Source organism: Mercenaria mercenaria, chromosome 19 (assembly GCF_021730395.1).
Source record: "Mercenaria mercenaria strain notata chromosome 19, MADL_Memer_1, whole genome shotgun sequence".
NCBI lineage: Eukaryota > Metazoa > Mollusca > Bivalvia > Venerida > Veneridae > Mercenaria > Mercenaria mercenaria.
In genome coordinates, this window is record NC_069379.1 from 28550364 (window position 1) to 28569083 (window position 18720).

At 34.6% G+C, this 18720-nt stretch overlaps 1 protein-coding gene across 3 annotated transcripts in view; it reads right to left on the reverse strand.

Moving 5' to 3' along the window:
* Positions 1–5075: 5075 nt before the first annotated feature.
* LOC123542644 (trichohyalin-like) overlaps positions 5076–18720 on the reverse strand; it is a 67466-nt gene continuing 53821 nt past the window's right edge. For all 3 annotated transcript variants that reach the window (XM_053531120.1, XM_053531121.1, XM_045328579.2), the window contains 5 exons: positions 18387–18556; positions 17646–17850; positions 17051–17126; positions 16535–16685; positions 5076–7431 (listed from right to left, as the gene is read on the reverse strand). In XM_053531120.1, coding sequence (XP_053387095.1) covers positions 5979–7431; positions 16535–16685; positions 17051–17126; positions 17646–17850; positions 18387–18556 — 2055 coding nt within the window. In that variant the 3' untranslated portion in view covers positions 5076–5978. The remainder of the gene's footprint in view (positions 7432–16534; positions 16686–17050; positions 17127–17645; positions 17851–18386; positions 18557–18720) is intronic.

The window sequence follows — 18720 nt, forward strand, 5'->3', positions numbered from 1 at the left end:
ATTATTTGACCTACTGACCTACTTTTTGAAGGCACATGATCCACTTTCAAACTTGACCTAGATATCATCAAGATGAACACTCAGACCAACTTTCATACAGATCCCATGCAAAATATGGCCTCTAGAGAGGTCACAAGGTTTTTCTATTATTTGACCTACTGACCTAGTTTTTGAAGGCACGTGATCCACTTTCGAACTTGACCTAGATATCATCAAGGTGAACATTCTGACCAATTTTCATGAAGATCTCATGAAATATAAGGCCTCTAGAGAGGTCACAAGGTTTTTCTATTTTTAGACCTACTGACCTAGTTTTTGACCATAAGTGACCCAGTTTCGAACTTTATCTAGATATCATCAAGATGAACATTCAGACCAACTTTCATACAGATCCCATGGAAAATATGGCCTTTAGAGAGGTCACAAGGTTTTTCTATTATTTGACCTACTGACCTAGTTTTTGAAGGCACGTGACCCAGTTTCGAACTTGACCTAGATATCATCAAGGTGAACGTTCTGACCAACTTTCATGAAGATCTTATGAAATATATGGCCTCTAGAGAGGTCACAAGGTTTTTCTATTTTTAGACCTACTGACCTAGTTTTTGATGGCACGTGACCCAGTTTCGAACTTGACCTAGATATCATCAAGGTGAACATTCTGACCAATTTTCATGAAGATCTCATGAAATATATGGCCTCTAGAGAGGTCACAAGGTTTTTCTATTTTTAGACCTACTGACCTAGTTTTTGATGGCACGTGACCCAGTTTCGAACTTGACCTAGATATCATCAAGATGAACATTCTGACCAACTTTCATAAAGATCCCATGAAAAATGTGACCTCTAGAGTGGTCACAAGCAAAAAGTTTACGGACGGACGCACGCACGGACGCACAACGGACGACGGACGCCGCATGATCACAAAAGCTCACCTTGTCACTTTGTGACAGGTGAGCTAAAAATAGTAGTAATTCAGCAAACAACGGGACAAAATACTCAACTGGAAACAAGAACTGACCCCAAACAGAAGGGCAATTGATTTAAAGTCTCAGCCTGAGTGAGTGACCACCTCTCAGTCAAGAGGTCATACCTTCAGTATAGAGATTATACCTTACCATACAGCAAGATATAACACCTCTTGGATAAACATAACCCCATGTTAACACCTTACTTAGAAAAGTAAGATCGAAAATATCGAAAATGAACATAAAAGATCAGGAGATCAAATCTTTGGTGTTCTACTAAGGTAGTTCTTCACATCTGATCAACCGGCAGAAACAGCAAATGTAATATCCAAAAATCTTATAATTCTTATACCCAGAAACCGTTTTGTGGGTAGTGAAAATGTTGGTAAGAATTTATCATTTCCTGTGTATTAAGTGTTCAACAGTCAGAGCTACCATCTTTCCTAAGGTTAATTTTGATTTCATGTAAAATAATTCAAAACAATGACCTAAAATAAGCTGCAATCTAAGAACTTGATTGGAGGTTTAATATTGTTTCACTGGTCAGAACAAAAATCAAGCAAACAACACTCATTTTTTGACTGGTTGAATTTCTTTCAGATACCATAATGTTTTAATAAAATTCTATATGACTGTAGAATAAAATTTATTTCAAATGTGCAAAACTATCTTAAAGAACAATATAACCTCCTTCTGTTACCCTCCTGGGTATCTTTAGATTATGTTCTCATCCCTGTTTCCCAAATAATGCAATATCTCCGTTACCTTCTCAACATCAAGAAACAACCAGGATCAGCGTTTTCTATTCTAAGTTTTTCTACTCTTAGAAGAATAACCACATTGCACTTTAAAATTACCTAAAATGGTGTCAAATAATGGGGAAATACTCACTTCATGTCAAGTAATATTACACATTCATTTCACGCCTCCCCCCTCTCCCACTCCCCTCCACCTTTTAATGCACTACAATCTTTTGCCTCAGCCACTTAAGTTTTAAACTTTATTACCACTAAACATGCTCACAAGAGCATTCACTGGTTGAGCACCTGGGCTCACTCGGGCCATATGGTCCCTGGCCATTCTTATATTTTTGAATCCCTTGTAACAGGATAACACAATAATTTTTCTTCTCCCTTTGCAATCTCATGTGATTAGTGTTTCACTGTACATTAATATAGGCCAAGGGTACAGTATGTTTATATCCGCCTCAGTTACAAGGCTGCTTTGTTGGACAGTTAGCTCCTGTCATTTTTTTTCACAGCACTCCTCTAGTACAAGGATTTGCTTTGATGTCTTCTTAGCCAAACTCTTTCCAATACCTCAATAGCCATTATTGCTAAGAAATAGAACCTTTGATGAAGAAATTTACTGTTTCTACTCTTAATATAAATATAAATATTCTGCTAAGATTTCGAAATTGAAGTGTAACCAAGGCCTCAAATGTTCAAAACATTTTGATTGGATGAAAAAGACTGCACATTTCAAAATTTATCCAATCAGATACTAAAATTTCATTCTCCCAATGAAATGCAATTAAATGACTTATGATTAATATGTATTTGATAACCATGTGAATCTAATGCTTACTCAAGATGACTAAATATTCTGAAATAAAATTATGTATGCATCTTACAGAATTTCACTTTCAGATTCAGAAACATAAGTCTTTCATACACCACCCAAAATGCGTAGATCTTTCTTCCAGCTGGTAAATATCGAGTATGGAAATAAATGTGGAGAGATTAAGATAATCACAAGCCTTAAGGATGGCTTTAAAAACCGTTTCAAGAAAAATCATAAAAATTATTCTGTTCTAACATAATTATAATCTTTACAGCAAAGCAAAAATCTGCAATTATTAATGCATTATAAGAAAGATAGAAATAAACTATGGAAAACAACCGCTGTCATTACTTTTTGCAGCAAATGAAAAGTCTTTCCGAAAATTACATCCTTTTTTTTCAAAATGGGAAGTTTTGTCACGACGTTGCTCGTTATGTAAAATATATTACACTATGTACAAAAATGGACGGAATGATAAAAAATATCACATATGTTTAGACTGGCATAAAGTATTACTTTGGTAAAGCAAAAAAACTATGAAAACCTGAAGGTGACATGCGAAAATGGTTTTGCTTGGTTGTGCATACAAAATAGTATTTCATTACACAGTACTTAAAACGATGCCGTCAAGGCTTTATTACACTAGTGTATTATCAATTTTATGTCATGGCTTAATTTCACTCCCGCGACGTCGAACGTGATAAAAGATACATATGCACTGGACACATGAAAAAAGAGTGTGCATTTTGACTTACAAAAATATTTACAAAATGTCACCTTCAGGCTTCCATACACCACAGGGTAATATCTAAAATTACAATGTACCTGTAAGCTTAATCAGTTCATCATGTTCTAAAAATATTTTAATTCATAGGTAACTATTTCACAGATCAGATGTATAAATTTTATATATGTCTCTCGAAGAAACTAAAATCATGGACCAGGGTGCAAACAAAAGGTGAATACAAAGTAAACTAAGAAACTAAACCAAAATAATCAAAAAAAGTCTAGCTAGCTTTATTTTGAGATTTCTTCACTACTTTGGCTTTCTGCATCTTCTTCAATAGATCAGGTAGGCTGTAAAAAAGTCAAAACATTCTTTCTAAAAATGCCCTAACAGGAAATTTATCCAAGTATGAACTAAGCTATTTTCTACAAACACTTTCTTATGCATTTCTTTTTTCTTCATATTTACAGCTTTAATTTACATCAAATGATAAATTACTTGCGAAAAATTTTCAGTTCATAATACAATTTGTATCCTCAAGAAATTTCTGTTTTATCAACTATGCACACAATGTAACGCCTCAGTCATAAGTCTGCCATTTTTTCCTTTTTTAAAAGCAGCATATTTGTAAGTTTTTTATTCGGCCAAAATCTGCTTTTGTCAAAAGCCTGAAAATCAACCTCAAAAGCCCTGAAATAATATTTTCCAATTGTTTTTTAAGGAAATTCTGGCCCTCACACCTTGAATTGGACAGGGTCAGTTTTGAACAAACAAAATCTGAATAATATTATATAAATTCATTGATAACAATGTAAGTCTACTGAGCAGCTAATGTATCTCGACCTATGAACGAGACAGACTTATAACTGAGAATATAGAGTAACATCTACACTTTCTATATTCTAAGAAATCTGCTATTTCTATGTGAAACTTCCACCAGCAATGACATTTTCTATAATGTGATTTTTTGAATACTGTAATTTATGAAAATGTTTCACAACAGATATCTTATTATAACACACTTATTTCAAATAGAACACGAAAATTTCATTTAAGGTAACGGATAATTAGTAATTCCTGGGAATACATTTTCTAGGTAGGCAATTTGGCAGTCTTTGGATGTAAAGTAGATCAATGCACACATAATTTTAAAACAAGAGCACCGCCTTGCGGGTGCTGACGCTCATCTGATTTTTTTTGTATAATAGAAATATTGTCCTACCCATGATTTTCTAAGTCTAAAAAGGGCCATCATTCTTGCAAAAAGCAGGATAGAGTTATGTTTCTTGATGTACAGTGTCCACTTATGATTGTGAAAAACTGTTGCAAGTTTTAAAGCAATAGCTTTGATAGTTTATGAGAAAAGTTGCCTTAAACATAATACTCAACCAAGAAAATGATTTTCTAAGTCCAAAAGGGGCAATAATTATTGCAAAAAGCAGGATGGAGTTATGTTGCTTGCTGTACAGGGTCAGCTTATGATGGTGAACAAGTGTTGCAAGTTTCAAAGCAATAGCTTTGATAGTTTAAGAGAAAAAGTTGACCTAAACATAAAACTTAACCAAGAAATCTGATATTTTCTAAGTCCAAAATGGGCCATAAATCTTGCAAAAAGCAAGATGGAGTTATGTTTCTTGCTGTACAGGGTCAGCTTATGATGGTGAACAAGTGTTGCAAGTTTTAAAGCAATAGCTTTGATAGTTTAGGATAAAAGCTGACCTAAACATAAAACTTAACCAAGAAAACTGATTTTCTAAGTCCAAAGGGGCAATAATCTTGCAAAAAGCAAGATGGAGTTATGTTTCTTGAATGTACAGGGTCTGCTAATGATGGTGAACAAGTATTCCAAGTTTCAAAGCAATAGCTTTGATAGTTTAGGAGAAAAGTTGACCTAAACATAAAACTTAACCAAGAAATCTGATATTTTCTAAGTACAAAAGGGGCCATAAATCTTGCAAAAAGCAAGATGGAGTTATGTTTCTTGCTATACAGGGTCAGCTTATGATGGTGAACAAGTCTTCCAAGTTTCAAAGCAATAGCTTTGATAGTTTAGGAGAAAAGCTGACCTAAACATAAAACTTAACCAGGCAACGCCGACGCCGACGCCGACAACCGCTCAAGTGATGACAATAACTCATCATTTTTTTTCAAAAAATCAGATGAGCTAAAAAATAAATAACAACAGAAAATGCCTATATTGCATGTGAAGAAAAGTAATTTGCCGATTGTAATAACAGCTACCTTAATGGTTTCTGGCAGTCTTGTGTAGGTGTATATAGGTGTCAGTGATGAAAATGGCACACCTGCTTCAAATTTATTTTTTAGTCATTCACAAAATTTACTCAAATCAAGTCCTTAGATGGTCAACATCTTTAAATGCACCTTGATCACTATTACATTCTGCCTGCCCTCAAATGGCTGATCTGATTGGCTGGAAATGTGAATTGTACTGAGCTTTCACCAATCAGAAAGTACGAGACTCGGTGTGAAAAAGCAAACAAATTTTACATCTAATGATTTCACAACTAGCTTTTCAGTGCCAGAAACCTTTTGAAATTGACAAAAAATATTCAAATTGACTAAATAAGTTTCTGCAATGTTTAGTGCTACAAATTCTAAACTAAAACCAGTAAAAGACATCAAGAAAGAACATAAAATAAATAATGCCGATAAGATGCCTTTAACATGTCATGTTTCTAATAATCTACACACACTGTGTTTTAAAAATCCATATGTGCATTCGTTGACACAGACAAAGGTCGATAATGCTTTTCTGGTGTACCCGAGGTATCTCTTGTTGGGGGCGTGTCCCGAATAATGATTCCATCTTCTGGGTGGGGCGACTTGCTACTTGTTCCCTGGCCACGTGCCAACGCCTGCACTTTTCCTTGTCGGAACTGAATAAGTGGCAGGTTTTTCTTCGAAGTACGAGCAGACGACACTGGTGAATTTACACCAACATCATCATTTCTTGAAACATTCTGCGTCTGCTTACGATAATCATTCCGTACTTGTTCCTTATTCCGTAAGTCACTAGAAATTTGGTCCCTTGTTGGAAAGCTATGAAGTGTGTAATGCTTACGATGGGAATGACGACGAGGGGTACTGGTTGGGGTCTCCCCAGCATCCCGTTTCCTTGGCGTGAATAATGAATCGGATGTCAAACTTCCACTTGAAAGGTCAAGGTTAGAGTCATACTCCGGTTTCATTGGACCAAAATTTTTCTCTACTATACTTAAATCCGATTCAGATTTACTATTACTTCTATGTAAGTTTGTCCCGAGTCTTAATGTTTCTCGTAAAGGCGTATATCTGTATGTGTCATTATTTGTTTCTGTCCAAATTTTCAATTCTTTGTCTTCGTTACTAAGATCTGGAACAGAGATAGGTCTGTATAATGACGGAGATGACCTTGACATTGTACTGTGCATTGGAGTTACGCTCTTCGCACGATGATCGTTATAGTAACCAGAACCTTCATTACTGTCACCACCATCGGCAGTGCGTGAATATCGTCCAGCATGAATATCTCTTGTTGATATCAATGTACGTGACCGCCTTTTATCACCACTTCTGTTTCTTTCCCGACCTTGACTTTCCTCATGATCTGTCTCAGCACTTCGTTGCCTTAATGATAAATGCAACTCTCTCGGTGATTTGGCAGAGAGAGGACGGTTTTCACTTGCTCGAGTGTCGTTTTCTCTCATTTCTCTGACAGTTCTAGCTGAAGTTGGCCTATTTTCAGAACGTCTTGTATCGAAACTTTCATCATCGTACTTCCAATCATATGACGACCGTAAATCTGACTTGAGTGGTGGCACTTCAGTGTTTCTATCACCTCTAACAGTTACGTTCATGTCTCTAGGTGACTTTGTAAAGAGTCTATTTTTGGGACTTCTAGGATCTTCAAACTGACCCGACATCGACAAATCATTGCCAGAATTTACTGGTGTCCTTGACCTATCACCTTTAGTCCCACTCGTGAATGAAACTGACCTTTGACCTTTTGGTGATATCCCAGCATCCCTAGAGGCGGACCTTGACCTAGAGTGTAACTGACGTTCGTCCAATATGAACTCATCGGATTTCGGTGTTGCTGATCTTGAACTTGGATTGCTCGAAAGATTTTCCAATGCTTCTTCAACAGCAAGAAGTTTGCTTTCAAGAGTGGCACTAAAAGTAAAATAGATAGTTGGTTTTTAAACAGAAAATAAAAGTAATGGGATAACCAGTGTTTCAGGACATTTTTTTTTTTAGTATGTTCGTGAAGATTAATATTCGTGAAATTGTACAAATGGTACCCTGCTTGAATTTGAATTATACTAATGGTGAAAATTTATGCCAGGATTAATTTTTCACAAGAAGGTCCTCGCGAATATGGCTAAAATTAAACCCTCACGAAAATTTTTGCTTTTACGGTATTGTATAATCATTAAAATTTCATGAATGTCTAATTTTTGTGGATTTCATGGTTGTGTAAATTCATCAAAATATATCCAAATGAACAAATAAAACTGACATTTATTTTATCTTCAAAAGCTGAATTCATGAATTCATATGCCCATGAATAGACATTTCAGCCCAAACCATGAAATTTCATACCCAAGAAATGAAATTATTTATAATATCACAAGTTTAATCTATTTTGACACTGTAGGAACTTGATAAATTGCTCCTGGTACTGATTATGATTTAAACGAAAACTTTTTGAACAGTTCATATGAATTAATGTATGGGCTTTTGCTTAACAAAACAATGCATAACACCAAAAGTATCCTATATATTCTGTGAGTAGAAATATTTGTAAATTTTATACTGTTTGCCAAATATCATTTTTAGCAACCACTGTTAGAATAACTATCAATAAATGATCAGTTGAGATGACACATTCTCATCAGGTGTGATATAATGGTTTAAAGAATCCATTATACCAAATACTTCTTAGGCATTCTTTTCAGATAGCTTTTCGGTCAATAATAAGTCATGTACTTTAGGAATATATTTCGCATTCCTTTTCACACTTAGCTTTACGGTCTAGAAATTAGTCATGTGCATTAAAAATGACAGGTTACATTATATCGCCCAGTTAATGCATTGTCCAGCAATGCATGTTTCAAAATTACTATATTGTTTTGACAACTGACTAACTGGATAAATGACAGGGTAATTATAAACACCCGGTCTTTTGATCACGCCGCATGACTCAAGTCACGAATAATTTCTTTCATAAGCAGAAGTTTTGAGACAAAACTTAAGTATCATTTTGGTACTCAGTTAGGTTAGATGCGTATGTTCGATACTCGCAAAATGAATTAGTTAGATTAGAACTGAGGCAATTAACGTTGAAGTAATTATGTCGAAGAATAGAAGTTCTGTTAATAACTGAGGAAATGTTAGTGAACTATGTTAGTGAATTATGAAGAAAGACATTGATGTATATATTATCTTAGAACTTAGTACAATATTAAATAGTAGTTATTATAGTGAACAGTTGTTGTTGTTGTAGTTAGAATAGTGAACTTTAGACCCTGTTACACCACACGGGACTAATTTGGTGCCGTGACCAGGATTTAAACGAATCATCAAAACGTCGCGGACACAACACGAAAGAAGTACTACCAACTACCACGAGGCCACTATGACGAATAAAATGGAATAACAACACTTGCGATTTGGCAGACGACTGGAAATGGAACTGACGACCGATAAACCTCTTAAGACAGCTGTTAGAATCCCCATGAACAGAAGAAACGTACGGACAAGATGCAGTTTAAGGCTCGGCAAGGAAAGAGAACATCCATGGTGGATAGAAAAAGAAATCGATACTTCATCAGGTTAGTGACTGTTCATTTTAACTCGTATACCAACGATGCTATTCGGGAACTCTTAAGATACATTTTTGACTTGAAGAGATGTTCAGCTCTCTTTAACATTTTTTACAATTTTACAGGCGACCCTAAAGAAACTTTATTCTTAAAATTTTACGAATTTTCGTACCTTTAAGTCAATAATTAAGATTTTTTACAAGAATATCATATAGATTTTGTTTCGAAAATGGTATATTTCATAAGGAAAATGCATTGTTGTTGTAAAGATAAATTTCATACAGGTTACTCATTAGAACATAAAATTGACAAGCATATGTACATAGTCTAGCTTCGTTTTTTGTTATATTAAGTGAGGAATACCCTTAGGAAAGTAAAGTAGTTTAATTGCTCTCAATTAGTAAAATGACAAGATAACATTGTATGAATCATAACCCAAATGCTCTGAACTCCATGAGATTTTGAGATGACGTTGATAACGTCTATGATGTGTGTGTAACGCTATATGTATTATTAAAATGTATCGTTGTATGATGTGTCAAGGACCATCATAGAGCATGTGTAATGCTTATACATAGTAGAATGTCGCAAGAAATGCGACCGTTGATGAAACAAGAAGTTTCTTATTTTATGAGTCTTAGGGGAATTATGTCGCTAGGAAAGCGACCATGTATTGATATGGAACATGAAGTGATTATTGAGTCTTTGAGAATAATGTCGTTAGACATGCGACCCTGGCAATCAGACCTAGAGATTGCTTCTTATGTATGAGTCTGAGTAGTTGCGGTTATGTTTCAATATGAATTAATAGTACTTGTTAATTAGCTGGAAATGCATTAGTAAAATATTTCATTACATTACTGCTATTTAAGGCGGGATTCCGTAAAGAGAGAGAATAAAACCTGTTTTTATGAGTCTAAGTGTAAGATTTAAGGACAATTTTTATGCATGATAAATACATATTTTTTCAGCGTAGAGATAACTGTTATTAGAATTGTTTTTGAACATTTATGAAGAAACTAACATTTTGCATTTTACAATAAATGTATCCCGAATAGTTATTAGAGGTTTACGGAGTTTTTAACAGTCCTGACTTAAGACGACGACGCTTTGTTACTAAAATGAAATAAAAACTATAAAAGATTGAAAAACAGAAAACAGAAAATCAGATTGGCATACAAAAGACAAATTTATAAACATTCTATTTAGAGATTCTAAGAAGGCATCCTTATGTAACGTTCATATATAGACAAACAAATCTTTTGTCAATGTTAAATGATTGCTTGTATCTTCATTAAACCGAGGGAATGCTCAACAACAAGACTTCCTGGAGCTACAATTCAAACCTTCTATCAAAAGGACCTTCCTGAAGACGGGCAAACTATTACTCAACAAATAAGGCTATAATAATGTGAGGCGACATACGAAGATATTTCATGGCCGTTTGGAGAAACCTGACAAGTTGATGGGTCACCACTCTTACTAATTCGACTATAGCAACTGCGGTGTAGAGATGTCAACCATGGAACGGGAATGAATGATGTCACTTTTCACGTAAAAAACAAGTATCGTTCCGATTGTTAAATATGATTCCAGAACATTGTTTCATTTTTAGTATATACTAAGTTGTAGATTTTTATCATTTCATTATAATATACAACAGGTTACGGGATATTTCATATTAATATTACTTTTGCGTATTTAATCGTATTTTCTAGAGATTTGTGACCTTATATATTTCTTTATATCAGTAATTAACATTTTACACAGGTCTAAGAATTACACGAAGTATTTCTTAATGATAATATTCCTTTTGACAGGTATATTCATGACAGTTATATTGTGTATAAACAATTATTACCTTCTATTTCAGTTACAATCTTGAAGGCAAAACCCCTGTGGGCAAGGGAGGAAAAAGCATTGTTAAGTATTGTGAAAAATATTGTGAAATTGTGTCTCGCTAGTAATGCAGTGTTTTATTTAAATCAAATGGGGTTTTGACTTCAAAACGCAAGAAAAACAATCTAGGACTGAAACAAAAAAAAAGAAAAGAAATTGAATATTCTAGGACTGAATCAAAATTCTGTGAAATTGTGAAAAATGATATCCACGAATACCTTGTGTTTATCTTATTCATTGATTGCGTATATAATGATGCATTGATCTTATATATTCTTGATTTTGTGTATTCAATTGTGTTCTATTCTACTTAAAGGCATTAATCTTCAGTATTACGGCTAAAACTTTAAAAATGAAATTACGTATTAATTATCAGCCGGTTTTATGTATTGCCTCATGTTTAATTTGTTGCTTGCCTCATGTAAATTTTTGTTTTTGTTTTTATTTTTATTCTCTTATAGATAATTAAAAGAAAAACTCACAAGAAAGGGGCGAGTGTGATATAATGGTTTAAAGAATCCATTATACCAAATACTTCTTAGGCATTCTTTTCAGATAGCTTTTCGGTCAATAATAAGTCATGTACTTTAGGAATATATTTCGCATTCCTTTTCACACTTAGCTTTACGGTCTAGAAATTAGTCATGTGCATTAAAAATGACAGGTTACATTATATCGCCCAGTTAATGCATTGTCCAGCAATGCATGTTTCAAAATTACTATATTGTTTTGACAACTGACTAACTGGATAAATGACAGGGTAATTATAGACACCCGGTCTTTTGATCACGCCGCATGACTCAAGTCACGAATAATTTCTTTCATAAGCAGAAGTTTTGAGACAAAACTTAAGTATCATTTTGGTACTCAGTTAGGTTAGATGCGTATGTTCGATACTCGCAAAATGAATTAGTTAGATTAGAACTGAGGCAATTAACGTTGAAGTAATTATGTCGAAGAATAGAAGTTCTGTTAATAACTGAGGAAATGTTAGTGAACTATGTTAGTGAATTATGAAGAAAGACATTGATGTATATATTATCTTAGAACTTAGTACAATATTAAATAGTAGTTATTATAGTGAACAGTTGTTGTTGTTGTAGTTAGAATAGTGAACTTTAGACCCTGTTACACCACACAGGTATATATAGTTACTTCTTTCATTTTAACACACACCTACTAACTTTTAAGTTTGAGAATATAAGTAGTAATTACCAAACTTTTAAAATAGCACAAACATAAGTATCCTGTTAATTTCGTGATTATCTCAAATTTGCAAAAAGTGCAAAAGAATTTCTGAATTGCAAATTTAACCACATATACCGATGGGTCAGTGCAACATGGTCGTAACTTGATTTTTTTACCAAATACACTTTTTTACATAATTTGCCTTATTTAACAGAAATACATCACTTGTTAAAATATCTAAATCACATTCTTAAAATTAAAGTGAAAAAAGTAAAATTGTCAAAAGGTTGTATCTCAGGAAGACACTTTCAGTCAGTGCAACATGGTCGTAACTCAACATACGTCTTTCTTGCACAGAGTTAGTATGCTATTTCACTTTGAAATTTCTGTGCAACATGGTTGTAACTCACAAAGAGTAACATATTACAATAGTTAAATGATAAATAAGGATGATTTTTGTTTTTAAACAACTTTGAAATGGTATTTATACTACAAAATTAATATTATTACCATATTTCATATTTTGTTAAGTGATGTTAAGAATTTATTGACCAACATGTTTAGGATTTTACCAAAACATTAAAAAGTCTTACTCTGTTAAAAAAATACTCTGTTAACTATTTCTCAGCAAAACCTCTTCCAAATTCAGTAGTTTTTAGCATCAGAAGCCCTATTCATAATGTCTTGACTTAATTTTAAGAGGAGAAAATGCACCTTTTTCAAACCTGTCAAGACACACGCATTTTGGCCCTAGATCACGCTCACACGCCTTCTATTCAAGGCCACACGCATTTTAAAGAAATAAAGAAATCAATCGTTTTTTTTTTTCGTAGAAAATTTATAATAATACTGAATCAAACATGCGAGGTGACATTGACACGGTGTTTCTATACCGTATAATACATCTTTTACATTCACCGGTGCAACGTGTTATTTCTACCGCATGAATAAATGTCACAAAAAGTAAACACGGAGGGAGACTATTCAAAACCAGATATATTTTGTGTTAAAAATCTATATTTTCCGTGTGAGGGCGTTTCCAGCTTTTAGGGATCATCGCCCTCTAGACCCCCACGAGGGAAAACCTTCCCTTTGAACCCCGATCACACTCGTGGCCTTTGTGGAGCCTTGACAGCTATGCTTTTTAGCTCGACTATACGAAGTATAAGTAGAGCTATCCTACTCGCCCCGGCGTCGGCGTCTTTCCGCGACTCAGGCTATTGTGCAATATCTTCATCCACAACTGGAGTCATTAAACACTCCAATGACAGCTCTAGTTTCCTCAGATGTGCCCAGTTTCACTATCCAGCATCGAAATAGTCGAGCGCGCTGTCTCCTGTGATAGCTCTTGTTATACTTGTAATTATTAAATAAACTTTCCTTTATGCAAGTTTCATGTAAAACTGTGAAAGGATAACAATGAACATTTTTCCTTTTGTATGCATATTTCTATGAATTGTGCAAAATACAAAATGGTATTATTAAAGGTGGAAATTTTTCTGTGCTATAAGTGAAGCATGACTTCTGCTTGTAAAGCTCGTATTCCGATAAGTTTTATTTGGATATACAGAAGATTTTTTTAGGTATATCGAATATTTGTATAAGTTGTTAAACCACTAAAACATAAATGATCAGCATTAATAATTTTACATTTAAATTTAATGAATGATTTACTTGATTTTTATGTTGCAAAACACCAAGAGAGCCAAGAGAGCCCATGCTCCCCCTATATCCCCCACCCCACAGTGACTTAAACTCATCGAAGTTGCATGCAAACAAAATAATATTTTCTCAATATATAGACCCAAAACTGCACCAGAGGCCACCATTTCATGCCTGCATTTCAAAATTTCCAGGAGGGGAGATGCTCCCTAGCCCATAACAGGAGGGAAGTATCCCCTCTATACCTCAACATATAGACCGATGCAAATGCACTAGAGGCCATTATTATGTCTCCCACACCACTGTGTGGTGGGATACATATTGATTAACTACTGTCTGTCCATCCATCCGTCTATCACAGATCTTGTCCACACTCTTAAGTCGAACAGTTCTCATCCAATTTTCTCCAAACTTGAAAACATGTGTTTGCCAATAAGTCGATCCTCATCCAAGTTTGATAACTACCCAAATCGACCCAGGCACTTTGGAAGTATGGCCCTTGAAACATTGGTTTTTGATAAACAAAGCACTGAAAGTCTGATTGGATTGTATTTGATAATCAAAGTTCTGGAAGTCTATTAGGTTGTATCAAAGCTCTGAAAGTCTGATTGGGTTGTTTTTGATAATCAAAGAACTGGAAGTCTGATTGGGAATTAAGAATATATAGGGAGAAGGGTTTACGCTTGAACATTTCTCGTCCGATCTCATACTACTATTCTGATGACTTGGCAGCTGTGGGAGACATGTGCTTTTCTCAAAAGCAGCTCTAGTTTCATACCTAATTTTCAAAAACTTCCAGAGGAGACACATTCCCCCTCCCCAAATAGGAAGGAGGTATTATACCAAACAGGAAGGCGTTATCCCCTCCTGTACCTTAAAATTTACGCCCAGAAATGCACAAGAGGCAACCATTTCATACCTAAATTACAGAAATTTCCAGGGGAGAGCCCTTCCCCTCTCTCCTCACTTGAGTCTTACTAACAGTAGGGAGGGCTAACCTCTTGTACCTCAAAATTCAGACCCAAAAATGCACAAGAAGCCAGTATTTCATAACTATGTTTAAAATATTTCTAGGGGGAAACCCTCTGAACCCCTTCTATACCTTTACATTTAAACCCAATTGCACCTGAGGCCACCATTTCATACCTATATTAAAAAAGAAAATCCAGGGAGAGAACCACCTGACCCCCTTAACAGGAGGGAGGTATCCCATCATGTACCAAGTTGTGACCCAAAAAGGCACTAGAGGCTTCCATTTTATACCTATATTCCAGAGGGAGACCCCCCTGACCAACCTAATAGGAAGTGGGGACCCTCTTAATACCTGAAAATTTAGACAAAAAATATGCATCAGAGGCTGCCACTTCATACATATTTTACAAAAATTTTCCAGGAACAGACCATACTGACTTCCAAATTTTACATCAGGTGTATGGCATCATTTTTGATGTTAGTTTCATGTGACTGTGTTGTTGTGTTTATCATGTTCTTTAATTATAACATTTTCAGTTTTACTCAAGCTAAAGAACAAATTTATACCATTGATAATTGTTTAAGTGTAGATTTTTATGTAATAAAAAGACATTTAGACTTGTATCAAGAAGCATGCACATGTTTTTTTGCAGAATAGTATTTTGCTCCTGGGGCATGCGTTATTCATGCTGCAGAACCGGTGCATATTTCTTGTTGAAAATCTAATAACTAAACACAGACATATTCAAATACCTTAGACCTTAAAGGCTCATAATGCCTATATTCTATAAAATATGCAAATATCTTGTATTTTAAAGACACTCAGTGTCTACATACTGTAAAATATTCAAGTACCTTGGACCAGTCAAGCACTTATTGTCCATTTACTGTAAAATACTGAAATAACTTTGACCATAAAAGCTCTCAGAGCCTATATTCAGTAAAATATGTAAATATTTTGGACCAGTCAAGCTTCTATTGTCCATTTACTGTAAAATAATGAAATAAGTTTGACCATAAAGGCTCCCAGTGCCTATATTCAGTAAAATATTCAAGTACCTTTGATCAGTCAAGCTCTTATATTATGTCCATTTACTGTAAAATACTGAAATAACTTTGAATATTAAAACTCTCAGTGCCTACATTCAGTAAAATATGCAAATATCTTGGACCAAGTCAAGCTCTTATTGTCTTTTTACTGTAAAATAGTTTTAATAATTTAAAATGTGTTTTTGTAGTAGTACATTTTTATTTCTACATATTATATGATTTTTTTTGACATTTTTGCGAGTACAAGTCAATGAAAGTACAGAAAAAGATAAATGGATATGCTTAAAAATATTGAATTAATGGTCTTTTGAATAAACATCTCTGTTATGAATTATCTCCAATAAATTATTTGTTATCATTTAGTTACGACCTTGTTGCACTAAGTTTTTGACAAAATTTCCACACATTTCAGCGCAACATGGTCGTAACTGGAAAACTTTCAAATAACTCCTCAGTGAACATTTTTTTGACATTTTTTCCCATAGTATTGTAGTTATTATTGTTATTTGATAAAAATAATATAGATTGTATTGTTTTTCATGACATCATTTGAATATAAAAATGTTTTTTGCTTCTCCTGTAAAGTTTTCAAAAAATGAGTTACGACCGTGTTGCACTGACCCATCGATATTACAGTTCTCAAAAGCCCTTGACAAAAATTAATAAAACAAACAGCGTACCCGACAATCTCTGTATCGAGGATCTGTTTCACGTTTTGTCGGTAGAAATCCTTGATTTGCTGGAACGTCGTCATTCTCTCTTTATCCATCTCAAGTTTCACCGTCTCTGCAGCTCGTACATTCGTTTGTGTGATGTGACGCAATACATCACCTACAAAAATATACAGGTATTAATGCAAAGGCATTTGTTTTGGGTTTTTTGACAAATTTGAATTACCTGAAATAAGTTGTTTCAAGGCTGCCCAAGCAACATTTCTGTGAAGTTATTTTAAATACTGGACCAGTGGCTTACATGGTATTCTACTAAGGTTCTCATTAAAGCTCTTGCAGCTCCTCTATGCAGCAACCATTTGAAAGAAACACCATAATGAGAATCATAAGGAATTTGTTAGAAAAATTATGGGGGATGTTGCTAGACACTGCATTTTGAGTGGTCACAAATTCTGCTCTGATATCTCTTCTAAAAAAAAGTTTTTATTTATGTGCCTACAATAATTACAGTTTGTTTTCAAATACCTTTGATCTTGGCCACAGTATCAAGGTACTGGGATCTCAGTTCCTTCACCGTCAGGTCTATCTCTTCAACTTCAGCCTACAAGACAATGTTGAGAGGTTCTGTACAAAATATGATAAAATCATTTAATATCTTTTGCATAAAATACTTAGTCTATACCAAAACATCTATTTAGCCTAGACATGGATTGAAAACAGGCAGCTGTCATCATTTTCATTTCTATTGAGGCTTGATAATGATGATGATACCACAGTGTGTTCTTTTTTTTAAAAGTAAAAGAAAATAACATATGACTGTGTACATGTATTTACACTTCCTCTATTTATATTACCAATGGTTACCCTGGAGTCCTCCAGATAAATGCTTATGATTTTAATAAGAGAATAGTGCTAGATAAACAAGTTCAAGTTGCTCCAATTCCAGGAGCTTCATAGGTTTTCAGCGTGCTAGGTGCAAAGAAGTAAAACCCCTGGACTTTCACCCGAAATAATGTTACTTATCTTAAATTTGAGGAGTAGGACATCAAACTTGTGAGCTCTAATTGTACTCGGGCTCCATACCCAACAGACTTCTTATCTGCTCTAAATTATAGCTTACTGTGTTTGGAGTTGGTGTTACTCCCCTGCCGACTGCTGACTGGCCGTGTTTAGCAAACTCCTCCCTCTCCTGCTGGTGTTTACGCTTCATTTCATCAACGATGGCCACGTGTTTCTTCTGGATTTCAATCATTTTGTTCTTCATGGCATTCATAGCAACATCATTCTCAGCTTCCAAAGCCTTCCTCAGACTCTCTAACTCTGCCCTGTGATGGCAACAGAAAAACACTTGGATAATTTCCTTGTTAAGAACTAATCAAAGGAGTTACAGTTTCATACACATTAACAAAAGGGCCTCATACACAGCTCACCTGACCTAGACAGTTTGACCCTGCTTCTGACCAAGTTAGCCGTACAACAGTCCAGCATCTCAAGAGATCATTTAAAGCTGTTTTTTTTATATTCTCTGCTCTGGCGGACCTTCGAAAGTCTAGCAAAATCATTTAACATGCATGAATGTATACATAATGGTCTGTTTAAGGTTGCTTTTGAGCAAGTTTGGTGAACACCCTTCCAGTGGTTCATGATAAGAAGTTTTATTTTACATGTCTGTCCTATATTTAGTTATGGCAGCCCTTCAAGTAAATTCTTAGGACTCAAAGACCCAAGATACTTGAATGAAACTACCACATGGTCACTTAAATTGATAAATGAGTACTTTGAGAGTTAACACTTCAAAGAAATATTCAGAAACTGCATTTATGTTAAAATTTGTCACTTTCCATTAACTAGTAATCTTTACCTGTATTTATGTTTCATATCATGTAGTACTTTTTCTGTTTTAGCAATTCTAGAATTAGACTCCTCTAGTTTTTGTTTATACAAGGACACATCTTTCCTGTAGGAGGCCTCAATCGACTGAACTGTCTCGATGTTAGTGGACTTCTCCTCCCTGTATTTCTGAACCTCAGTCTGAAATACGTAAAGCATTTACCATAATGCACTTATCCAATCCTGTTTAACATTCAACATAATGCATCATCCAGAGGTGTTAAACACTTATCAAAATGTACCTATCCAATCATGTTTAAGATTTAACATAGTGTACATGACATTTCTGTTTGCGTATACTTGTG